General features: G+C 33.0%; 1 protein-coding gene across 1 annotated transcript in view; it reads left to right on the forward strand.

The window, feature by feature from the left end:
* The window catches only part of LOC140437741 (voltage-dependent calcium channel subunit alpha-2/delta-3-like), a 92432-nt gene that overhangs the window by 37447 nt on the left and 27434 nt on the right, over positions 1 to 27551 (forward strand). The window contains exons 5-18 of the mRNA XM_072527435.1: positions 2786 to 3047; positions 6237 to 6368; positions 6524 to 6786; positions 10462 to 10591; positions 15833 to 16012; positions 16476 to 16759; positions 16831 to 16926; positions 19610 to 19681; positions 19734 to 19808; positions 20019 to 20123; positions 20450 to 20524; positions 23294 to 23475; positions 23538 to 23611; positions 25517 to 25825. Of these exons, the coding sequence (XP_072383536.1) occupies positions 2786 to 3047; positions 6237 to 6368; positions 6524 to 6786; positions 10462 to 10591; positions 15833 to 16012; positions 16476 to 16759; positions 16831 to 16926; positions 19610 to 19681; positions 19734 to 19808; positions 20019 to 20123; positions 20450 to 20524; positions 23294 to 23475; positions 23538 to 23611; positions 25517 to 25825 (2239 nt within the window). The remainder of the gene's footprint in view (positions 1 to 2785; positions 3048 to 6236; positions 6369 to 6523; positions 6787 to 10461; positions 10592 to 15832; positions 16013 to 16475; positions 16760 to 16830; positions 16927 to 19609; positions 19682 to 19733; positions 19809 to 20018; positions 20124 to 20449; positions 20525 to 23293; positions 23476 to 23537; positions 23612 to 25516; positions 25826 to 27551) is intronic.

The raw sequence follows: 27551 nt of genomic DNA on the forward strand, positions 1-27551 counted from the left end.
AATATAATTATGAACATTTAATAAATAATACAAAACATATCACATAAATAATAATATTAATAAATATTTTATTATATGTATAATATTATATGTATAATAAACCTTTATATAATATATATAATAATAAATTATATATACAAAAGGAACATTTTTATATTCGAGAGAGGAAGAGAGAGAAAATATGTCTTCTGTCTCTCTCTTACTCATTATCTTACATATGTAATGATTTCACAGATTCACTCCCATACAAATTTCCAACGTGGAGCGCGCGTATAGAAGTATAACTTCAAAAATAGCAAACAGCCAATTTTGGACATAAACCAGTTTTGTTCTAAGGCAGCGATTTGTTGATCTTTCATTTCTCACTGATCACGCACAGACAATTTAATTCAAAAGTTTTTTCTGTTTTCTGGAATAACTGGATTACGTTGCTCCAATAAGTTGTCACGTTTTTTTTTTTTTGAAAACCAGTTGGTTTAGGTAATAATGGAGAGGTTTCCATATTTTTACGTCACGAAATACTTTTAATCTTTTTGTTTTTTAATAATTAAATCAAATTCCGTCATTTCTGAGCTGGAATGAGATGTCTTCCAATATATTTTTTTCTGACGAAATGTACTTAAACCATGATAGCTAAGTATGCACGATTGTGATTTTTTCTTAATTTAAAGAATTTGAAATATTCATTTGTTTTACTTCTACAGAGTTTCTTGAAGTTTGGACGGCATTGCAAAAGCCTTGGAAGGCAGAAGTTTTATCTTGTTTTCTTAGAGATTGTTCCACAATATGATGGAACCTATCTGCTGACATAAATGTATGACCAAGTAGTTGAGAGTGATGGCCTCAGCATTCATTTCAGGAGAATTTACAATCATTACAAGAAAACTGTACAAACACCAGTTTTTACTTTGACTGAAACAATTATCAAGCCAGATAAATTTCTTAGCATCTCTATGAAATTTTAAAAAAGTATAAGAAGTACTAACAAGATCCTCCTTTTTTCGACCACTGATTGAGTCATACCATACAACGGCAAACTGTTCTGACGTACTTTGACTTCCAAATGGAACACAACTTTCATGGTATATTGTTAACCTGTGTGTAGACAAGACCTTTTTAAAGGTTTTTGAAACGTGGCAACAATATTATCGTATGCAAGCAGATACTTTGTTTTTTTCGGGGTTCGAACTCTGATTTTGGTAAAGTGTTTGTCTAGATTCATCTGCAACATTTATATGTTTTTTCCATTCACAACAGTCTTCGCAATCTTCCTGAAAGTTCTTTTAGGAATGTTCCTCTAGTTTAAAACCCTCACACGTTTCGAATTCTTAATTTACAAGCTTACCAAATGAAATGATTTTAGCTTTACTTCACAACGGTATACGTTGTACGATACTAAAAGGGGATGAACCAGGAAAACGTTATTTATTAGCTGCAAAACAACTACAGGAAACAAATAATATGACTGTAAGCGATTTCATTCAGAAAAGACTCTGCTTTCTGTTTGCCAAAAGAAATAAACAGTAATTTTTTTTTAATATATTTATCAGATGCCGCTCCGTATATGGTAAAGGTAGAACAACATTTGAAAATATTATATCCAAATATGGTACACGTCACTTGTCTTCTACATGGTATAAACAGAGTAGCAGAAGTTCTTAGAAGTGAATTTTATTTAGTCAATACATTAATTTCAATCGAAACTTTTACGCCGTGTGGAAATCAATAAAAAAATTTTTTTCATAAATAACCTTCACGTAAATGAAAAATCATTAATTCGGTTCTTTTTAGTTCAATTTATTAAGTTTAATTAATATATTGTTTTGAGTTTAAAACAAGTGTGCCACCAATTCGACCGGCGCGGAGATTAAGCCTAATCAGCACAGATTGTAATTTTGCTATGAGGAAGAATATACTCAAAAAGATATCGCACAAGTCAATCTATAGTTTGGAATACTTTAAAAATGTACCACGAGACAGAAATTTTGTACGAAGGGCCGGTCAAGGACGCTTAAGGTACACAACCGCAATTGATGGCCGTTTTTAGGTTTTTATTCTACACCTCATAAATGAGCTCTTCTCCAAAATCATTAAGTTCGTCGTTTAAAATTTGCAAGAATCTAAATACAAACTAATTTGTATTTTGAGAACGATTTCCGAAGTGGAAATTGAAACGTCAATAAACTTACTTATTTAACCTTTAATTGTGGCTTATTCCCATTTAAATAGTAATTACGTTAAAATGCCACAAGAAAATAGCTTCAGAACAATATGTTGGTTAAATTGGATATGACAGAATCATGTTAAATATATGGAATCATGCAATAAATTGGATATGTTAATGCATGATAATGTTTGACCGGATTTAAATCCAATAGAGCACATGTGGGATTAGGTAAAACGTCACATACGACAAAGAAATCCCGTTCGGTTTGCTGCACAAGATGAATGGAATGCAACTACCCAAGCATATATCCAAAATTTACTTGCAAGCATGCCGAGAAGGATGCAAACAGTAATAAGAGCTAGAGGCGGGAATACTCCTTACTGAGCATGCACTTGTTTCAGTTAAAGAGACTTTTTGTGACCTTATTTACCTAACATTAAACATTATTTTTTTTCGCAATTTTCTCTGCATAACAACTTAAAATGATTCATTAAACATTGTTAAAATAAACTCTTCTTTGCAGTAAACTATTTGTTTGACCAGAGTTTATTTTCAAAAAAAAATTCAAAATATCCAAATTTATTTGGTTCACGAGTGTATTTTTATTTCTTGTTTTAGAATGAATGCCATTGGAAATGTGAACAACCAAGTAAGTCAGATCTTACAAATAACAAATTCGCAAATCCAAAAAGAAGACTCAAACTTTTTGCTCCAAGAGACAACGAAGAAGGAAGAGAATGCAACTGTAAGCATTTACCAGAAAAAGAAAGATCTTCACAGACATATGCGAGTCTGCCATTAAAACATGATTCCCGCTTTGGGACTAAGGTCAATCTTGATATTAGTATTGCTAAGTTAGCATTAAATGTATACAAGAGAGGTTAGTTTGTTACTACTTATTTTAACTAAAACATCAAAAATTTGTCTACTCTTCTTATCAGCGGTGACGTATTGTTGAATGATGGCATGTCGAGAATTGTTCCATGCGCTTTTAGACGAATCTAATATTTGCCAGGATTTTATTAAACCCTATTTGAATCATGTTATGTAATTAAACCGCAATTTAATTGCAATTTGCATTAGAAATCTCTGAAGAAACGGAAATATCAAATGCCATAATTAAGACTTCTAATTACAATATTAAAACTAGTAGTTGAAAACTTACAATAGAAAATTACTTACGTTTTAATAATATTAATAATATTAAGATATATATATATATATATATATATATATATATATATATATATATATATATATATATATATATATATATATATATATATATATATATATATATAGTAAACTCTTAAATATTGGGGAAATCTGCAAGAAAGACTCTAATGTGTATCAATTGTTTCGCCGAACGTTTTCGCCTAACCTTGGGTAAGCCTTTACGTGTCAAGTTCAAAGCTACCATACATTTCAAACCTTAAAAAAACTTTTTTTTGCACATAGTAACAAAAAACACCACTATGTTACTAGCTAAGTTTTTTAATATTCTAACTCTACAATTCTAAGTTACGGTAAGATCAATAATGTTTTAATAGATAATATATGGTAGCTAATTATAATTCATTCTCTTTCAGCCCTGAAGAAGCCAAATTAATTCTCTTTGGCGAAAACGTTCGGCGAAACAATTGATACACATTAGAGTCTTTCTTGCAGATTTCCCCAATATTTAATAGTTTACTATTTAACTAATCTGCAAAGATTAAATTTCTTTTCTATATATATATATATTGTTGTACTTTTGAATGTCCATAAGCAATAAAAAACCGATATACAAATTTTATTACTTAAATAAAAATTAAAATTATTGATATTTCATAAAGACACGGGCATATAAATTTTCAAACATCCTGTATAAGACAAAATATGTATTTTAAGTTGTTCGAAGAATTGTTCATTAGGCCTCAGAGACAAGACTTTCAAATATTATCGATAAGAAATTTAAATAAGTCGGTTATTGTGGAATGGATTTACCCGGAATAAAAGTGTATATAGAAAGTGTTGAAACAATAGACCGGGATTTGCGGTGGTTTTTCTCCCCGAAAGATTATATCGGTAAAAGTTTATTAACAAAAGACATTGAATTGAGAAACAGGTATCGTTTGTAGCTATTAGTAAGAAATATTTGTAAAGCAGATAGATTTAGTTAGAATAATTAAAGAAGGTTGTTTTCTGGAATTACCCGAATGACGTTTTATAGAGAGAGTTGGTTGGTAACGATATACGTCACAGAGGTGGATGATTTTTATTGGTCAATTTTTGAATGCAAGGAGGTTGGTTTTGGCTATGAGATAGGAGAGAGAAAAAAAAGGTAGTTAGTCAGTTTTCGTCGTCCAAGAAGGAAGGAGCTTTGTCATTTGTGTTTGTTTGAAGTTCCGAAGACGTAATTTACCGGGTGTGTTTATTTGCTGTGTAAAAGCTGACCAGTGTGAGGAACGGGGTACAGAGAGATAGAAAACCAAAGGGTATAAGAATATTAATAGCAGACGAAGCCGGAAACATTTGGAGTTATAAACAGGCGCGGAGATTGGCTCAAAAGGAGGCTGCATAGACTAACACGAGTTGTTGGGTTGCAGATACAAGGACAGATAGGAGAAAGGTGTACGTCATCTGGACCACAATAGGAGCAGAAGCAGAGAAAGGATTTTTTGTTGTGGCGTGGCCATAGAATTGCAACGGCAGAGAAAGAAAGGTCAGTCAATTTTCATTAGAGCCGGAGTGTGGTTTTCAATTATTAATTAAATAAATTGAATAAATAATAGAGACAGTTAATTTTGCGATCATTTAAAAAAAAAAGAATTATAAAAAGAGCTTAGTTATAACACATATTAAAAATCAATGTAAAATAACATTTGGGTCCATGATAGAAAACAACTTCTCATATATTTAAAGTTAGTATATTGCAAATATTACAGGATTGATTGTTATATAAAATTTCATTAAAATAAAGGACATCTCACATATAGTTCAGTTGAAATTCTATGTATTTTATTCAGGTCATATTACCTATCCCGATTAGGAAGCCAATTGGAAAATATTTTGAATCCACGATCAAAGGTAAATAGTACAATTTAAATAGCCTGAGATTGTAATTAATTAATGCTGATTTATTGTGATTAATTGGAGATTAGATCATTTAATAAATATAGACAGGATTTTGTCTAAATAAGCAATATAATACAATTTAAATAGCATAACAATATATCGAATACCAGGGAAAAGTCTGTTGGATAGGGAGAGGTGACAAAACGAATACATTAGTAGAATTGTAGAGGATAGACCAAATGGACAAAGAAGTATTGGCAGACCACGAAAAAGATGGTGCGATAATTTAAACAATTTAGGAAGCTAATATTGAAGAAGAAATAGGCTTTAAAGCCTACATACAAGAAGGAAGAAGAAGAAGAAAAAGGTGTGGCTTTGAAGGGTTTAAACATTAATAAAATTATTGAATAATATTTTAGAGTATCAAACCATCTTTATCCGACATATTTTAGCGTTATTGTTCACGCCATCATATAAGTCGATTTCATGCATTTTTTCCGATGCGGCAACGTAGCAGATAAGAAGAAGAATAGAAGATAAGAAGAGTCACTTAAAGCATCTCAAGACGACAGCACACAAAATACGAGAAACGAGATCGGTGATCCAGCATAGCGAGCGGAACATAATACTTATTAGCGATCATATATTCATGTGCAAATCAAGTGACAGTTATTCCTATCTGTTATATTTACATTTAGTTTATATAAATATGGACAATAAGAGGTATTTTTCACTCTGAAAAATAATTATCACATATTGCCAAATCCACACAAGTGGAGGAAATATTAAGCTCACCCACAAATTTTCATCCAAATCGATGCATATAAAAAAATTCTAAGGTTTTCTAGTACTTTTACCGTCATATCCTGAACTACTTCAACTCTTTCAAACCTTTATTTGTTGTGAATACATCAATAGGAAAGTAAATGTCAATATTTTACAAGGTGTGGCTTGTTTCTTAGACAAAAACTTTTCTTTAGAACAAAATATGTCATCATATTGTATATTTTAGAACAAGATGTACTAGAGGGATTAAGATGGTCTGAAGCATTGGATTTGGTATATAAAGAAAATTATAAGAATGATCCCACACTTACCTGGCAGTATTTTGCTAGTCCTAAAGGATTTATGAGACATTATCCAGGTACGTAGTGGAAAACTCAAATTATTATGGTTTATAAATTTTGTACACTTTCTATCTCAATATCTCATCAATTTTAAATTTTTCTTAACATTTCTTAACAATATTTTTCTTTTTTTTTTTTGTCAAATAATTATTTTGGTATTATGACATTTTAGCTGTCCAATGGGAAGATGAAGACTACAAAAAAACGTATGATTTCCGAACACGAACTTGGTACACGGAAGCATTTACTTCTCCAAAAGATATAATCATATTGATAGACAGATCAGGATCAATAATTGGAACAAGACGAGCTTTGTCCAATCAAATTGTGAACCAGATATTAGATACTCTGAATGACAATGATTTTGTTAATATCTATACGTTTGCAAATTTTACTGAGCCCCTTGTGAAATGTTTCAATGATACACTGTTTCAGGTAAGAATATATTTTGTCATTTTTTTTTGTAGAAAAGTGTACATAATTATTTCATCAGCATGATAAAGTAAGTATAAGTTTAACCCTTAACTGGAGAGACCCTATTTTAATACACACAGAGAGACATGCTGTCTGACAGACTACAATGTAGGAGAGGGGATAAGAACTAAACTTACAAACTTTTTTAATATATTTAATAGTACTCTAAAAGCTGTTTGTATTTGCAATTGAACACAGTAAAGAAACTCAAAATATTGTCAGGGTATAAAAAATAACTACGACTTTCTAACAGCTAATCATTTACAGTTCGTGACAGTCACATTTTTTACTTTTCATTACAGTGAAAAAATAAATATACATCAAGTAAGTTTTTTTATATGAAAGGCACTAACACATACTGGACTACGTAAAAATTAACTCGCGAAATTATTTTGATGTTGAAAAAAATGTCCAGCAACTGTAAAACTTACATACAATCGGTACAAATTGGTTTCGTACACTGAAGACACACAGGTTTTCTACACCGGCCACAAAGGTATTTTGTCATACGGTTCTTCTTGCGAGGGCACAAATAACATATTTTTTGCTTCTCTAGTACTAATGGCTCGTTATCATCTACTTGGTTATTCTCAGGAATTCCAAGAATACTCGTTATACTAGCACGAATTTGCCGCGGTACGTGAAAATTACCCATTCTTCGCTTCATATGATCTTCTACTAATTGCTTTGCTAATATTTTAGCAAAAGCAGATTTTTCTTGTATTTTAGAATTGTTTTTGTAACTTTGGTGCAGTATGTATGCATTTACGCTATCAGATGCTATTTATATGCTATCAGATTCCAAATAAACATCATCTTGTACTTGATCAACATCACTAGCGTCACTATCTAATTCGTTAAACCACTTCAAAGCTGTATCTTCAAAATCAGTATCGGTAAAACGGATTTTTTTTATGGACCGGCCATGATTGTAACAAATACGCGACGTTTTCAATGAAACAAAATGTAACTTGAATTAACAGACCTATCAGCTTATTATCATCTATAAGCAAGATAGCGGAAAGAGTCATACTAAAAAGACTCAATGAAGAATCACAAATGCTAGGAACCATACCAGAGGCTCAATTCGGGTTCAGAAGCGAACACTCCTGTGAATTACAGGTACTACGACTTACAGAATTCATTACCAAAGGATTTAATGAAAAAATGTACACAGCTACAGCTTTTCTGGACGTCAGCAAAGCCTTCGATAGAGCCTTGCATCATGGACTCATCTATAAAATGAATGAATTTGGTTACAGTGAGGCGATTACATGCCTTCTTCCGTCATATCTTGCCAACAGAAGGTTCAGAGTTCGAATAGGGGCAACCCTATCCGAAGTCGGGATCCTGGAGGCGGGTGTGCCTCAGGGAGCGGTGCTGTCGCCGTACCTGTACACCATCTATACGGCCGACACGCCAAAAGAGCCAGGCTCTCTGTTGAGTCTTTACGCTGACGACACAGCAATAGCTGTTAGCTGGAGAAACCCGGATCATGCAGCTAATCATCTGCAAAGAGCACTAAACAGATTCCAAAGATGGTGCATAAAATGGAAAATAGCCCTAAATCCAGACAAAACACAGGCTGTAATGTTTAGTCACAGAAGAAGTGTACCAAATCGCGAAATTACAATCGAAAACACCCCAGTAGACTGGACCAACCAGGCTAAATACCTAGGGGTACATCTAGATAAGAAGCTAACGTTCACTGAACACATCAATCAGCAAATACGCAAAGCCAAAGCGTTGAAAAGTCAGCTCTCAACACTTATTGGAAGGAAAAGTAAACTACGATTTAAAACCAAAATTAGGGTTGCGAATAGTATTATCCTGCCAGTCCTAACATATGCATCCGCTGCGTGGGGACACACCTGTAAAACAAACAGGAAAAAGATACAGACTACTCAAAATCAAATAGTCAGAGATGCCCTTAAAATACCAAGGTACGTACCCTTGAGATATGTATATAGAGACTCAGGACAAACAAGAATCCTACGCACGCTAGACGAGAGAGCATATGAAATTTTCAACGGACTAAGAAACCACCCCAGCAGAATGTTAAGAGAGCTGACTAACTACAATGAAAACACAAGGACGGTACACAGAAGACCAAAACAACAGATAGCTCGATATAGGGAGAACCCGAACGAATAAATAAAGAATGAGATGGTTGCAAGAAGAACGAACAAAGAAATGCAGTCAATCAGAAAACACACCAAAAAAACTCTGGCGAGAGGGTACGCTTTTCTTTTTTAGGTTTTTAGGTAATTATAAGTCCAATATACACCGGAGTGTGTGAGAGCATTATACACTTGGGAATGCACACCCCAATACACGCACACAAATAGGATTAAGGAAAAAAGGAAAGAATTGTTGCCCAGGAATTTTATAGTTCCGAAGCCACAAGGAAGTCCACAAAAAAAAATGTGTTTTCTGATTAAATAACGTAAATTCATATTGATATATTCATACCTTTCATTAAACCGTTTAACGTAAATTTACCTTAAATAGCAAATATAGAAGGGGCCCGCCAGGCCTTCTATATACCGCTCTGTGGACTAGGCCCTTAAGGCAGATCGAAATGAAAGATCTACTCGCGAAATCCGAGCACTAAGGTCATGTGCGGCATACATGGGCTTGGTGGCCGGACCCCTCTCGGGTGCTCAGCCGGCGAGGAGAGCAAAATTTATTTTGCCAAATCGGCGGCTGAGTGACCGAGCACACACTCTTTTCCGGACATAGAGTCATCAGCTCAGGCTGATGGCTCTATGGTCGGAATACACGCTCTTTTTTCTTTTTTTTTTTTTTATGGACTCCAGTCCCGACGTAAAGCTAGAGTAAAATCAATAGTCAGTAAAGTAAATAGGGAGAAAAGCCTAGATGTGGCTACCCCTACAGTTAGGTGGCATAACCACATTCACTAAAAACCGAGGATGTCCTATTACCCAGGGCATCTTAAGTAAATTTCAGATCATAAGCCTCCTTACGTAAGTCACACGATGAGGAGGGGTGGTGAAAAAGCCTGGGGGTCAGATAGGTACCACTTCGACTAGCGAAGTGTGACCGGTTTGATCTTAGGACATGTGGATCCCATTCTTACATTGGTATACACATGTTTCTAGGGGCAGGGTTGATCACTGCGTGTGTGTGAATGTAACTTGAACCGAGACGTGCCGTCTAACAGACTAAAATAAGTAAAACTTATTTTCGGTTACAACTTTTCCAAATATGCATCTGCTTCGTTTCTAATTGAAAATTAGCTTGATTAAGTGGATGAATATTATATTTTTTTGGGGAAACTTGGTTGTCTCCAAAAACTGTTTACCATCTGAGATGTAGTGCCTCGAAGTCATATATAATATAACACCTACAACTAAACAAGTGGCCAGTTTGATACTGATTAAAGCAATGTAATATACAATATGCTCGGGAGTATAAAGCGTGTTCAACATTATGTTTGTGTCAAATAGGATTATTTGCTTAACATTTATGTCTGGTTTTGTACCTTTCTGGCAATATTGAAAACAAATTGAAGGTTTGCAACTAACGTGGTGTGGTTTGAGATAACTAGAAATTTTCAATGATTTAATTGTAGGTTTATTAGTCTAAAAAAGTTGAAATCATTTTTTTTTTTAGGCAAACGAAGAAAATCTGAGATTATTAAGGCAGGCCATTCCCGTTTACGAAGAAATGTTTGTAGCAAATTTAACAATTGGTATTAGTAAGGCATTTGATATTTTAGAAAACTTTAGAAGAACCCAAACAAGTATGTATTTTAAATATGTCTAGTCAAATGGTATTTTTAATATTTAGTTTTTTTATTACGGTGTTTATTTCTAGTGCTGAAACGTGCTAATCATTTCCAGGTTTTAATTTTTTCATGTTTTTTTAATTTCGCGACACATCGTTTTCGATCTAGATCAGATCATCTTCAGTGCCTTCTTTTGTAATTGAAGCTAATTGATTACTATTGAAGCTAATAGATTTTACGTTGTTATAAATTTAAATTCTAATGTGACTCTAGGTCGACGACATTGGATAAAAATTTTTTAATACTTAAAGAGCAACATGATTCTTTGCTCGACTTGAACACGTGGTTCTTGTCGGTTAAAACGACACAGGCCAACTGAGACCATGCGAAAAGTCTTTTACTTAACAATTTTTTTTTCAAATTGTAAAAATCATATTTTTTGGCTCAGTCAATTTTTTTGTGGCTTTTTGACGTTATACTTCTATACACGCGCTCCACGTTGGAAATTTGCATGGGAGTGATTCTGAATAATTAACAATATACGGTACGCCGACGATACTGTGATTCTAGCTGAAAACATCGACGATCTGCAGGAGCTAATCAATAGAGTTGACATGGAATGCACAAATTGGGGACTGTCGATAAATATCGATAAAACTAAATACATGGTGACCAGTAAAGTGGATATCGGCGCAACCCAACTGATATTAAACCAACAACCGCTGCAGAGACTTCAGAGGTTCAAATACCTTGGATATTGGATTACCCAAAATCTAGATCCATCCTTCGAAATTAGATGTAGAATTGAACAGGCAAGAAACTCATTTCAAAAATTCAAGCCTCTATTATCCAATAACTCATTAAATTTGGAAATCCGTGAAAAGTTTACAAGATGTTACGTGTGGTCTGTACTTTTGTATGGATGTGAAACTTGGACGTTAAACGCCGATATCGTGAATAAAATCGAGGCGTTTGAGATGTGGTTGTATCGAAGGATACTAAAAATTCCATGGACTAGCAGAACCAGAAACGAAGAAGTCCTTCGAAGAATGGGACATCAACGAACTCTATTAAATATTATTAAGAGGCGTAAACTAGAATATCTTGGACATATAATCAGAGGACCAAGATATGAGTTCCTTCGGCTAATTCTCAACGGTAAAATCGAAGGAAAGAAATGGATAGGACGGAAGAAACTCTCTTGGTTGAGGAATTTGCGGCAGTGGACAGGTTTGACAGCGGACCAATTGCTACACGTAGCGCAAGACCGAGATCAGTATAAAAATATTATAAGCATGGTAGTCGCCGACGTTCCGTAGGGATATGGCACTCTAAGAAGAAGAAGAATCTGTGAAATCATTACATATGTAAGATAATGAGTAAGAGAGAGACAGAAGATATATTTTCTCTCTTCCTCTCTCGAATATAAAAAAGTTCCTTTTGTATATATATTTAATAATATATGTATTATATATATATATATATATATATATATATATATATATATATTTATATATGCATATAATATTATATATATAATAAAATATTTATTAATATTATTATTTATGTGATATGTTTTGTATTATTTATTAAATGTTCATAATTATATTAGTCTTTTGTATCAAAATAATAATCTCAATAAATCACTGTATGATCCAGAACTGTCAATTTTGAAATACGTTTGTGTCATGTCCTCGGTAGTATAGTAGTCAGTATCCCCGCCTGTCACGCGGGAGACCGGGGTTCGATTCCCAGTCGGGGAGGACTTTTTTATTAATATTATTACATGGTAAATTAAACATATGCGTAGGTCGAAAAGTTATGTATATTATTGTCATTTTTAAATACTTATAAATATTGCATTTTAATTTGTATTGTATTGTTATATTGAATTATGTTGCACTCTATTGTAGTGTATTTTTTTATGTATATTATTGTCATTTTTAAATACTTATGAATATTGCATTTTAATTTCTATTGTATTATTATATTGAATTATGTTGCAGTGTATTGTATTGTATTTTTAAATTTATAACAAAATAAACAATGAATTTTACTGCAGAGTATGTGTAAAAAAATTTTTGTTTTTAACTCCTTTCATACATATATGAAAATAAAAATATACATTTTCATCAAAATATTGATTCAATCCTTCATTTACTATACACCTATTACAGGTCAAATGTTGTTTATTAATTGTTAGTAAGTTGTTATTAATTCTGTTTCTCTTTCTGCTATGTCTTACCTATAGCATTACATATGTAATGATTGTGCAGATTGACTCCCAAATAAATTTGTAACGGCGAATGCGTGTATAGAAGTGCAACTTCTACCGGCAGTCCCACTGGACTGCCACACCCGTTTTTTTTATATTTCTTGGTTCGTTCTGAACAAAATTTTGTTTCATTTTTTTGTAATCTTAAATATTTTCGAGTTATAAATAATTTAAAACTGAAAAAAATAAAACGAAAAATGATGATTTTCAAAGCTCAGAAACACAAGTAGGAATTGTTGTTCTGAAGCTGTTAATTTCAAAAATGGTATTTTTGATAGCATCAACTGCCAAAATTCAAGTTCAAACGTCCTTCAATCAGCTCCCTAAGAGTTTTAAAACAAAATAATAGGACTTGCGCTTGGTAGCTTGGTAGATACATTTCCCACTGACTAATAATAAGCGCTTCATTAACAATTAAAAACAATGTTTTAAAATCAAATAATTCCAAAATAACCATAGGGACCTGGAAAAAAAAAGTTTTGTTAAACTTTAATTAAGACACGTGTTAATTTCACAGACAAATAATATTTTTCAGCATTGAAAATCTTCATTTTTCGTTTTTCTCTTTTAGTTTTATTAAGAAATTGCAAGAGATCTTTTCTTTTAGAAGGTTGTTAAAAATTCACGAATGTGATTATACAAGAAATTTCATTGGAAAATTTCTCAAACAAACCTGAGCTTTTCGCCTTATCTTAGGGATGGGAAAAACCTACCGGTTTTAACCGAAAACCGGTTTTTTTACTTCGCAATAACCGGTTTTATCGGTTGTTTTTTTGTCCCGGTTATAACCGGTTTTTTATTTTTAAGGTAAAAACCGGTTATTAGGTTTTTACGGTGATTAGGATTAGTTTAGGTATTATTTTGGTATTATTTCAGAAGCAAACTGAAAGTGCAAACTCTCATCAGCCAGAAACAATTAAGTTTTATTATAATATTTCGTTGAAAAGGTATTTGTAATCATAATATTTACATAAGAAGTAATCTGGTACATCATCTATTTTTCACACTTGACTCTTGACATTGAAAGTGGGTGAATGGCTGTTTCTGATTACCAAAAATAATGTTCTGACTATAAATATCGAATTACCGATTACGAATACGAATCTCCAAGGATTTCCCTACATTTTCAAAACGATACACCCATACAGGAAGTATTAAATGAGTTTAAATGTACCTATTATACAAATATACAAACGTGTTAAAAGTAATACCTACATGATAATTTTTTTTGATGGTAGTAAAAATAAAAGATGAATTGCGTTATTCAATTTATTTTTAAGTAAAATATTTATGTTGATATTATTTTTTTTTAATCCCATTTGAAAGAGTCTGGGAAATTTTTTATAAGTTGAAATGGTTGGGGTGGGGAATTTTTTGGGTTTGGGAGGACAGGAAAATTGGTGGGTATTTTAGAGGATTATATTTTTAAATGGTAAATTAAATTTGCATAATTAATTGAATAAAATAATTGCATATTATATTCTACTCTCATTATATTCATTGACAATAGAACCTGAATTATTTTAGCGCTATCTGTTGAGCAGTAGTGTAATAATTTTGGTTTACTGCTCTCTGCATCTGACTACAATCAGATGGAATTCTGTCTACCATATGCTTAAAAGATTCACGATTAGAAAAACACCAAGGATGATTTCTGGTTCAGATATAAAACTAATCACTGAAATTGTAAGCATTTTATCGCCTTTCGATGAGGCCACAAAGGAGATCTAGGGTTCCCAGTACATTACTGCTAGCCTTGTTATCCCCCTTGTGTCTATTATCGAAAGATTTTTAAAAAACCTCAAGCAAAAACTTAGTACAGCTCAAAAGTCATGCCAAAAGCTTATAACTAGCCTTCAAGAGAGGAGCACTAAGCTTTTACGAAATCCCCTGCTTTGCCTTGCTACAATCACGGACCCGAGGTTAAAAAAACTATATCTGAATCCGTATATAGCGGAGACAGTCACATCCAATTTAGGCTCGGAAGTTAGGACGTCCCTTACCGAAATCGGAAATCTTTCTCCTTCCGGCTCCTTCCAGAATGAAGAAGCCAAAGTGAGTTTAAAATCAAACCCTCTTTGGTCTTTACACGATCTGGAGTTGGTGAACAGTGGTTTCAGTTCAAGTTCTTAGGACACACAGATTCAAAGTTCTTTTTCAAATGAACTGACTCTATATCTGCAGCGGCCTTTGCTGCCAAGTGATCCGTTTTCATTCTGGGATCAGAACAGAACCTGTATACCAGGCTTGGCTTTTATAGCTAAAAAAATATATGTCGTTGGTCGGAAGTTCGGTGGCATCAGAGAGACTATTGTCATCATTGAATGATATTGTGTCAGATGAGAAAAGCCGCTTAACCGACCAACATATATATGAACGAGTTTTTCTTAATAGGCTTCATGAAAAATACTGGCCAACACAATGCTAAATCCATTTCATATAATATAACCTATTTGTAACCTTCTAACCTATACTTTTTTACTTAAAATATTACTTCATATTCTTTTATTGTATATTATTTCAATATGTATATATTAATCTTACGCTATATTATATTTAATAATAATCACTAAATATATATTAATAATAAACTAATAAATAAATATAATAATTAATAGAATAAAATGGTTTTATTAAAAATTGTGTTTTATTTATATTGATATTGATGTTCTTTCGATAGTACCTTCTAATTTTGATCATATTGATATCGAGTCGAATGAAGTATCGCAAACTAAAGTGCATTGTAAATGTAACTTTGTAACTATTGGATTAAAAAAACCGAAAACCGGTTTTCGGAAAAACCGGTTTTTTTTTTGGCTGGTTATAACCGCCAGGTTAAACCGTAGGCAAAAAAAACGGTATATCCGAAAACCGGTGTTTTGTCAAAAACCGCCATCCCTACCTTATCTACTTATTCATAAAGTGAATCCTTTATATGTTTTTATTGTTATTTTAAAATAATAAATTGTACTTTACTTTAGGTGCTAATTGCAACCAGGCTATAATGGTAATTCATGAAGGGCTTGATTATGACTACGATAAAGAAATATATGCTAAAAGAAATTGGAAGAAAAATTTTCCTGTACGAATTTTTACGTATCAATTAGGTCTAGATACAACTGATGCTAGAGAATTAGAATGGATTGCATGCTCAAATATGGGTAAGACTTTTATTTTGATTAAGTTTATTTTAATCTTTATCATATGAATAGACCTACTTTGACTTAAAGTCTTCAATTTTATTCTTCTAAGTAGAATTCGTCAATTTCCTCCTCCGAAGACTCGCCAGTTGAAGTGAGATATCTGTGTTATGTTAAGTTTTATATGATTAATATTATTCCAATGTTCACAGTATTACCAAGTACATAGTTTTTATATCTTGATGATGGAATATTTATTTCGAAAACATTTTGTGATTTAGCCCGAAAGGGTTCTTTTAAATAAATATACATTTTATAAAGGATATTTTTAATGGATAAGAGAGAAGCGCGTGCATACTTCCCACGCATACGAAATACCCAGAACCAGAAAAACTTTTTAAGTAGCATCAGTGGTATCGTAAGCGCTACAATAAAATAAAGAAAAAATGGAAAAGAAGGATAATGCTTGCTTTTTTCTTTTTAGGTTATTGGGGCAATATGACAGACATGGGGGACATACGTGAGAAAATGCTGCAATATCTAAATGTTATGTCCCGTCCCATAAATTTAAAAGCTGATAAGAATCGAACGTTTATATGGAGTTACCTTCACGTGGACCTTGCAGATAGAAGACTGTCAAACTGGCTGTGGAAAAAATTTGAAGGCATACGACAAAGAGATGTTTTCTTAGATTACATAAAAAGGGGTATTTTTAGACAGAATTTGATGTTAACCAGCGAAAAACATATGCTTTTAAAAGAGGCATACGTAAGTAATAAATATGACGAATGTATTGTTTTATACAGCTCCGATAACCTATAATTTTCTGTCGTTTGTAGACTTATCAAACGTACCTTTCCTACCAAAGAGATCAAGCTGCATACGATTATATGACTACAGTTTCTTTACCAGTGTTTGCAAGGAGACCACATGAAGTAAGTATGGTGTTTAGAATACTGTCTTGGGTATTAAGTTTTTTGTTTAAATATTTATTTTGGAGACATTGGTAGAATTCTCAGTGAACTGTAGTTGTTTTATATCTTTAAGGGGATATCTACCTTTGCCAGAGCGATGTATTTCAACGTAAAAGAAAATGGAACGATCAACTAAAATGTTCTACCATTCTACCGTTCTACACACTTAATAATAGTGATATATATGAAATAAATTAGATATTTACCTTCTAAAACGAAATATAATGTTAAACACACAGAGTTGTTTGTCTCTGTTGAGTTCTTAGTGGCGTAATACGGCATTAATACCTACTTGTAACGTTACTTTTCTTTTACCCAAAACTTCGATTACTCAGTTAACTTTTTCTTGTGGAGCTTTCGACATTTGTAAGCATCTAGTTGACAACAACATGTGATAAAATATTATTTTCGAAGAAGAACTGACGAGATAAGTTCTCTTTAAATATCTATATGAACCGGAACTAATCTAACCTGACAATGGCAAAACAATTCTAAGAAACAAAGCTATTCAATGCGTCAATCATCATCATCATCTTTGGCTCGACAATCCTCTGTGGATCTTGGCCTGCTCTAAGATTCGTCGCCATTCTATTCGGTTTCTGGCAACATGTTGCCATCTTCTGATGCCAGAAAGTACGATTGCTAAAAAGCTAACCACAGGAACACCTGTAGGAAGAAGAAGCAAAGGCCGACCGCGAATTAGGTGGTTAGATGGAGTTGAAACCGACTAACGGATATTCAATGCGTCAATCCCGGAGTCAAACCCGGAACCATCGAAATGATGCGCTTGGCATTTTCTCTAAAATATCTAAAAACGCCCGTAATGTATTTCTAATATTTACCAACTTTCTATTTACGTCTTTTGAAAATAATTATTTTTCCACCTACCTCTATCCAAAGTATACATTTTCTAGCCTCATTGTAGGGAGCAAAGTCGTTCTTTTTTTCACTAAGGAGACAAAATACTTTTAGTACAAGTGACGTCATGGTATGTCATCGATGAAATAAATTATTGGCGCCCTAGACGAGGGGTCACCAATTATATTCCATGAGGTCCGTTTCAAAAACCTACTACACTTTCGCGGTCCGGACACTCAGCACTAAATCAGGCAGTGTTGTAACCGGTGGGGAGGGGGGTTACCAGAAACCCTCCAGTAGTTGTAACCACCCCTTAGGAAATCATCCTGGTTACGTAGTTGAAACCAGGCATCTAGGCCACCTCGTTTAGGGGAGGGGCTATGAAATAAAGTCAAGGAAAAAGATGATTATAAGGCTGTTATATTGTTTTTTCTCTCGTCTTTGTTTAATAAATTTTTGCGGCGTAATTTTTGGTTATTTTTTTTTCTGCAACTACTTCTTCTTCTCCTGCCACTCCTAGCGGAGATTGGAAATCATCATGGCCACTGCGACTTTGTTAGCAGCGCGCCTAAAAAGTTCAATCGAACTACACCCGAACCATTCACGTAGATTACGAAGCCACGATATTTTTCTTCTTCCCACACTTCTTTTGCCCTTAATTTTGCCCTGCATGATATTTCTTAAAAGTTCGTACTTTTCACCTCTCACAATGTGCCCCAAGTATTCCATCTTTCTAGTTTTTATCTCATTTAGATCTTTTGTCTAAAGTTTGGAGTACTTGCGTGTTAGTGACGCGGTCCATCTATGATATTCTGAGAATGCGCCTATAGCACCACATCTCGAAAGCTTCGATGTTTTTTGTGGTCAACTGTTTTAGTGTCGAAGCCTCTACTCCATACAACAGGGTAGAAAAGACATAACACCGCAGCATTCGTATTCGTAACTTTATATTGATATCACGATTGCAAAAGAGTTTGCGCATTCTATTAAAGACTACAGTGTTCAACAATTTTATGGAAAAGATTTAAATCTATTTAAACATTTAAATGTTAGTAACAGGTTACCTTAAATAGCGTTTGTTTACTTTACAACTATTTTGTACATTTTAAAATCTAATATCTTGAAGCCATCAAGCCTTTTAGCAATTATTCGATACTAATGCTTCACAGATTGAAAATGGCCGCAACCAAGTTAATATCTCAAAAAATAGTAAAAGTACTGACACGTCTAACACTAATTTCAATACTTCAATCAATGTAAATAATTGTTATAATTGTGTTATTAATATTCATAAGAAGATTTTTCTAATGTTCAATTCAGGAGAGTGAACTTTAAAATGTTTAATAAAAGTTTATAAGTAAAGTTTATCCATATATTCTTTTTAACATACAAAACGGCTGTAAAAAAATATTGTACGTAACACGATCCAAAAGTAATTTTACGAGATTCGCAGGATTCCAGGACTCGCCTACGGCTCGCCGTAGAACTTCCTACTCGTCTCGTAAAATATCACTTTGACAACTTTTTACGTAAATAACTATTACATTACCAATCTTAGAGACGTAAAAAGATTAAGATTCTTTTTAGTTTTTTGATGATATACGGGGTAAAACGAAAATGCTACAAGTTTTGATTATATAAGTTGTGTGATTTTGTAGGAACTGGGCTAACTAAGATATACAGAAGCACATGTGGGCACATTTGTACTTCTGTACACCTTAGATTTTTAAAAAGATTTTAAGATTTTTCTAAAACAATTGAATAACATATTATTTCGATCTTTTAGTATGAACTGTTGGGCGTAGCAGGTATAGATGTTCCTTTAAGTTTATTTAAACAGCTAATCCCTTACGAAAGGGTAAGAACTTAACATACATACTTTTTTCTTGTGTTAACAAATTTTATTTTAGTTAGGGGTAAATGGTTACGCTTTTATTGTTACTAATAACGGATATATTCTTACACATCCGGATCATCATACAGAGGTATGTATTATATTGTTTATTTTATATGGAAAGAAATGTGGGAAAGAGAACTATTACATTTGAACGACTGTCGTTTTTTTTGTGATTTCAGATTTCATGTAATCATACCTTATGAAATATTTTATATTTGTTAAATTATTCTAACCTATTACATTATTTATAAATGAAGTTTATGTTTAGATGATTATATAAATAGCATTGTTATTTTAGTTTCAGTATATTTTAAAACCTACATTTAACCGAGTGGATATTCTGGAAGTAGAGATTCTAAACGACGATAAGGAACCGAGATCATTTGGGGACTCCGTAGTTAAGGTGAGCTACCATCACAGTTAAATATGAACTATCAAAAATGATATAAATCACTTTATAAAATTTCTGTATTGGCTTAACTCAAAATTCTTTTTTATTCTTTTTAAATATTTTTCCCATATTCATAATTTCTTCCCTTCTTGTAATTTTATTTCTTGTTAACTTATTTTCTTCGCGAGACACTCTCATTTCCATTTTTTTAATAGTTTTAAATATTTTTTACCCATCCCCTCATTTCTTTCCCTCTTTTTGGCTATCCACCGATGCATCGCTGTTCACTCCATAAACGTCAACTTCTTAAAAACTAATAATTTTTTTGTTATTTTCAGTTTCGACAAAAACTAGTTAACCAGGAAAGCAGTGTAAACGTAACTCTAAAAGTCAAGTATGCTTTAAATGAAAATGTAAGTGAACAAATTAGTTACAATCTATTAATATTTTTTTTACTTCTCTCGTAATTCAATCATTTTTTGGTATTACTTTAGAACGGCCTATAACAAGCAAATTAAAAAAAAAGACTATATAAAATGAACATCAGTTTACAATTAACTATTTTTTAATTTGTTTTTAAGGTTTGCTAGCATACGTATTACCAAAAATTATTTTATCCTATGAAAAACACATGTCACGTATGAATTATCCAGATTTAGCCATACGTTCTCACTCCCTCTAAGCGGAAAATTTACCCTACGGTATCAAAAGAATTGAGCTCTAGTAAGATTTTTCTCTTGCTATCGAGTCCTAGAGGACTTGGTACGCCGAAGTAGGTATCTCCTAAAAATTTTCTTACGCATCTAGATCTTGAGAGCATGACTGCTCCCTGCATGATCGTATAGTGTTCATTAAGATCCAGCTGTTTTATGTTCTCTAAAAGGCTCTTCGAAATAACTCCAGTAGTAGAGAGAATATTTGGTATCGTCTGGGTACTTTCCATTCTCCATCATCTCCTTATTTGTATATCCAGATCTTTGTACTTAGCGATTTTTTCGTTGTATTTAACACGAAGACTATTATTGTTAGGTATCGTCACATCTATTAATGTTATCTGTGTAAAGTTTAATAAATAGTATGGGATTTGGTCCATTATGTACCACTAGTTGGTCTGTGAGCACAGTCCGGTCCTAGTAAAATTTATAGTTGTCTTCTACAAGCATTCTTTTCGAGACAAATTGATAATATGTTTTGAAGAAGTCCCAGTTTGCTAGCTAGTTCTTGGTCAAAAATATTTCCTACAGATTCATGGCTTTCTTTGAAATAATCCGTTTCGACCAAAGTCTGGCAGCCCCTTGTCTGAATGGGTGGCTACCAGATTGCCACACCACAGTATTGCTACACCGTCGATTATTTGGATAAAACTTGTAAAGGTGGGACATAGTCTTTTCAAAGAATGAAAGGATCTCTCAGTGACTTCAGCCAGGAATACGTTTATTAAGGGGTTGTCAATATGCCCAAAACAGCCGATACGACAAAATCCCCGATTTGTTATAGTGCATGCGGGTAGTGAATTGGCCTTTCTGGAATGAGCTGCTTTTTGGTTTTCAGCTTAAAAAGCGGACTATCATGATGAGATGGATGATCCTATATTTGAACAATAATTTAAGGAAAAGCTGCTTTCTAATCGTCCAGAGAAAGATTTTGTGGTGATGGACAACGCCTCGTACCATTCAAGTAGGGAAGAAGTGATTACAACACAAGCGTTTAATAAAGATCAAATAAGGACATGGTTGCTAGAGGAAGATATCTTTTTTGAAGAATAGTATTTAAAATCAGAGCTTATGGAAGTCGTAGATACACTTCAAGGAAAAGTTCATCAAATATAAAATTCGAAGAGATTCGAAAAAAAATTGACGAGATATGCAAGAGAAAAATGTGAAAATGATGAAAAAAAGATCGCCGCAATGGAACAATTAATAAGAAATACATTTGGTTTAGTAACAGTGGACAACTGGATAAACGGTTGTAAACTTGCTATTAAGGAAGAGCAAAAATTTTGGATTATTGACGGGCTGATAGATGATATTGATCCTGTGGTAATAAGTTTGACGGTTTACAGACAAAGCGATGACAATAATAGCGATAACAGTAACAACGTTAATAGTAATAGCGATGATCGAGAATATAAGCATGATATTAATATGTAGTGAGTAAATTATGTGATAGTGTAAAAATCGGCGGGCACAAAGTGTCAAATTCAAAAATTATGTAGGTGATAAAATAATATAACATTCTTTTTAAAGGGAATGCATAATATATACAAGGAAACATTTTTATATAAGTAATTGTTGTTATTATTTACAGGCAAAGGAAATAAAAGTTGCACTTGTTTGTTATCTATTAGTTAAATCTTATTCAAAGCGTTAATAAACATGCAATGTTAAACAATAGTAAAATTTAACTATTTTTATTAAAACTATAATGATAACATACCTATATCTGTTTATTAAAGAATAAAGTGTTTATAATTCATTATTCTGTATTCAACTATGCGTATTTGCTCATTAGTGAAATTAAGTTAACTACATCTACACAGTGCTGAATACGGCTCTGATTAGAATGTCTCGTAAATCGGCAGTCCAATAGCAATACGTGCCTGAGAATTTTGGCAGTACTGATCTAAATAAGTCAAACGTTCCATTCTTATAAGATTTAGCAATCTTAGCAGACTAGGTCACAACTGCCAACCTAGAAGACCAGTTCTTCTGTTAGGGTTGCCAACCTTATCCGATGTTTTAGTTTTGTGGTGTAAACCCACTTCCCCTTCCCGTTAGCTACATAACGTACACTAATTGTATGCTATGCATTGAACAGAGGTCACGAATGTGGTAGGGGCAGGATTTGTTCGGACATTCTGTTCAAATATATGCGGACATTTCTTAGTGTTTTAGCATAGTTAAGAGAACTTGGAGTATTCGAGTTAATTTAGTTAATTCGTCCACAGTTCTACAAAAGCCGTTACGAGTCTGATTTTGCCACAACATTATTGTAAAAGAATTGTGTAAATATAAAGCTATTATTATATTTACTTGTACGTATAGATAAAATAATATTACAATGTTATTTTTCTTCGTGTTTTTAAATTCTCCCATATAATAAATTTTATTCAATATTTCTATACTCTATAAATTATTATATTTTAATTTTGCCGATAATTTGTATTTTTTTTTATTTGGCAGAAACGATTGATGTTTGCACACAGACATTATTATTTTGCTGCCATTGGACCTTTTACACTCTGCGTTGTATTACCACATAAATATGGATTTGATATTGTAAATAAAACTCTGTTAGAGCGGCCCAATGTGAAAAGTAGTGCTTCTTCTTTAGCTTCATCCTACTGGAAAGTACATCCAGATTGGTAACGTATAAATTATGTCATGAATGTGCAATTCTAAACTTAGTATTTTAAATGTATTTTAGGATATACTGTAAAAAATGTGTAGGTGATACCCCAGAAGACAAAGTAAGGTCCGCGTTCAGCTTGAATGAAAACTGTAAGTAGAGGTCATTTTAGTATATATTTATATTTAATTCAATCTACATTTTATTTTATAATTGTTTATGTACATGCGTGTTTATTCAACTATTATTGCATTAATTATTATTTTGTAATATGTAAAGGAGTCGTCATTAAGGGCATCTCAGTTTGACTTAGCTGATGATTATTTAACTATGTTACAGCCCTATAGTATTCCTTTATTAATACGGCAGTGTAATATATTTCATTATCGAAAAAAAAAAATCGAGATTTATTAAATGTCTTAAATGTAAATTTTTATTACCTCATAAATCAACCCTTTCATACATTTTAAGAAATACTGTTTACATAATATCTAAGTCGCTAACATTTCATTGTGTTGAAGCCATAAAAAGATGGTACAATTTTCCCTCACTTGAAAATCTCTATAAAAGCTGGTTCTGAGCTCGCAATAAAAGACAATTATGTCGTGCTTCTCAGTGCACATAATAGAATCATATCGCACTCCTCAGTTATCGTAACTCGTCGCTTTCTAAGGAATAAACATCTCTCCGCTCTCTACATATTCACGTAGACATAGCAAAGTATTTTCTGAACTCAGTTATTGCATGGCAAATTGTTGTAAAGAAAGTGTTTATAAAATCAACAGTCATCATCATCATCTTTGACTCGATAATCCTCTGTGGATCCTGGCCTGCTCTAAGATTCGTCGCCATTCTGTTCGGTTTCTGATCTCAGTCGGGCTTAACTCCATTTAACCACCTAATTCACGGTCGGCCTCTGCTTTTTTTCTATAGGTATTCCTGTCATTAGCTTTTTAGCAATCATATTGCCAGTATAATATCTTTTGCGCCGCTGCTCTTGCTCTAAATATTTTGCGGAGTATCGGAATATTCCACAAAGTCTGTCATCCTTTTGCGTTAGAGTCCATGTTTCCGCCACATATATGAGGATCGTCCTCATACTAGGCCCCATTTGTAACGTTTATTCGTCTTTTAATTTCTTCGATTGTTTTGTTAGTAGTAGTCACTAGCAAGCTAAGGTATGTGAAGCTGTCAACACGTTCAAAGATATCACTTTTACAGGCTATTTCCCGTTCCTCATTTTCTATAGGATCCTAAGTAACCAACATGTACTTGGTTTTATCTTCGTTGATGACTAGACCTACCTGTTTCGCCACTGTTTCCAATTCTAGAAAATATTGCTCAACATATCGCTTTCTACGCCCTACTATGTCAATGTTATGAGCGTATGCTAAGATTTTTATCGATCTGTTCTAAATAGTACCGATGTCTCTAATTCGAGTGTCTGACTGCCTTTTCTAAGGCAATGTTAAATAGAAAGCAACCCATGGCATCCCCTTGTCTGAGTCCATCCTATATTTCAAAGGATCAAGAATTTTTTCTCTGGATCTTAACGCTGGCTTTTAAGTTAGATATTGTCATTCTCGTTAATCAGATAAGTTTTTCTGGTATATCAAACTCACGCATTAATTGGTATAGTACTGTTCTCTTAACACTGTCGTATGCGGCCTTGAAGTCAACGAATAGGTGATGGGTTTCAATGTTTAATTCTAATGTTATCTCGAGGATCTGTCTTATTAAATAGATCTGGTCGACTGTTGATTTTTCTAGAGTAAATAAGTTCTGGTATTTTCCAACTATGCCAACTGTGTAAACTATTCTAATTCTATTCTATTTATGTAGGTACTAAAAACTTCTAAATAATTTTCACTTAATAAATTGACTAAAATGAAATTGACGTAGCTAAGCTTTTTAAACAATACAATTTAAATTTTGTGATAAATAGCCTTTATTCTTGAAGCTTGTAACTTCAGTAGTTGCAGAAGAAATTTAAATTGTACAAATCTGAAAAAATAAAACACTCTTTTTCAATAGCAAGATTTCTTTTTTATTTTTAGCATCTCTTTTGACTTCACTTCTGTACGATATGGAAGCCACCAAATGGTTTGACGAATATGGCGGGTCCGATCCCGTAGAAGAACAATTCGTTATAGATTATCAAGTTCACAAAGTATTTTTAGCCACATATTCAGGATTAACTAGATGGAGAAACTTTGAAGATATCAATAATATAAGGGAAGAAGATGAAGATAGTTTTGAGAAGAGGAATAATAGAGCCATAGATGAGGATTGGTATCGGAGAGCTGTGGAATTGAATTTCGGGGACGAAAGTATGTTTATATATTCAGTTCCATGGGAAACATCTGGTAAGTAACAATATATTACGCAAGTCATTATCGTTCAGAATTTTACTCATTGGCGTTGTTATTTCTAATGGAGAAAGATCTTTTTAAAAAATGTGCATTGCAATGGATTGTCTAAAAATAGATTGGAGATACTCTGGACAGTCTACAGCCGCTCCGTGTGTGAGAGTTTGGAAAGTCCAGGTTCTCCCCAACTTCACGGGTGACATTTAAAATTTAATACTAGAAATTCTAACCTATATTTTGCACATTAAGGAGCAATAATACATACAGAATCATCCTTAGTGAGCTCGTCACATTATTACTTTGAATTGATTTATTTACCAGTATATACCGCTAATAGTTGCCTTCGGCTTTTCCCTAATTTGGCTTAGAATATGATCTACAGAATGCTGTAATTTTCTCTAAGTATTATTTATTATTAGAGAGATATTGCAGTTTTCTTCCTGATATTTTTCTTTTAACTTATGTTTCTTTCTTCTTAATTTCAACACTTCATCGTTTGTATATATCTATGAAATCTTCGAAATCATTCGATATGTTTATATATCAACGAATTTAAGTATTAATAATAATAGGGGTGACAATGTACATCCTTGTTTGACGCCTGTCACAAATATTATTTCATGTTTGCGGTTGTGTATTGGCCAAGAGATCGTTAGATAGTTTGGCTGCCTGTTCGTTGTAGCTCATTTAGTCTTAACAAAGGGGGCATGTGTAGAATTCTTCTGCACACTGCTAAGCTACATGCCTTCTCCTGATCTTAGTCGCCAACAAGCTTTGTTCAGAAAGTTCCAAATAATACTTAACAATCCGCAATTACCAATTACACGGAGATATCGCAAACGCCAACTCACATAGCTTTCCCTCCAGAATATCACCAACTATTCATGCAATAAATTTTACTTCCAAATATCCAAATGATCCCGCATTGGAGGAGCATACAACGCGACAGACCTAACCCAATAATAAGATGCGTTCCATGTATCACAGAAATTTTACAAATGAAAGATCAGAATCTCTGCTAAATACGACTGTGACGTTGAGAGTCATACTAACTAGCATACGAATGACTTTTGGGAAAATATAATGGAGATCTATTGGACTTCGTATCTACGTGACACCAGCTTCGATTGAATAATTAATTGATTTAGATAATAAATTGTAATATGCTGTGTAATAAATTGCCATACACTAAATAAAAAAAATAAAAGAAAATAAGAATGTTTTGTTATATTTCAAGATCAATTTTTCAATTAACAATTTGTAAGTAATCAATTATATTGTGTCATTGACTATTTGGACGTGTACGAACTCATCACTATATAGCCCTTCATAAAATTATTAGATCCTCGGAGATATAGTAAACTGATCACCGGCATCCTTTAGAGATTGGTAAACTCATCACCGCAGATAGGTAAACTCATCACCGGGATTTTTGCCTGGTTTCTAATGCGGAAGATTGCCTCTTACCTGTTATACTTCTCGTTTATGTGATTTAATAAATTCAGAAATTATTTTAAGCAAGTTGCTTTAAAATTTAACTGAGATATTAATATCTCTCACGGTGTGGCCTATTAGACGTATCTGCCAATCTAAATGGTTTTGAGATCTAAAAATTTAGTTACATAGGATTTCGATAGTGAACTTTAAAATGAAAATATTTGTTAACATGTGCTATTTTTGTTTATATCGGAAGTAGTCCCAACTTCATTATTTGATTTTCATT

This window comes from Diabrotica undecimpunctata, chromosome 3, assembly GCF_040954645.1.
Source record: "Diabrotica undecimpunctata isolate CICGRU chromosome 3, icDiaUnde3, whole genome shotgun sequence".
Classification (NCBI taxonomy): Eukaryota; Metazoa; Arthropoda; class Insecta; order Coleoptera; family Chrysomelidae; genus Diabrotica; species Diabrotica undecimpunctata.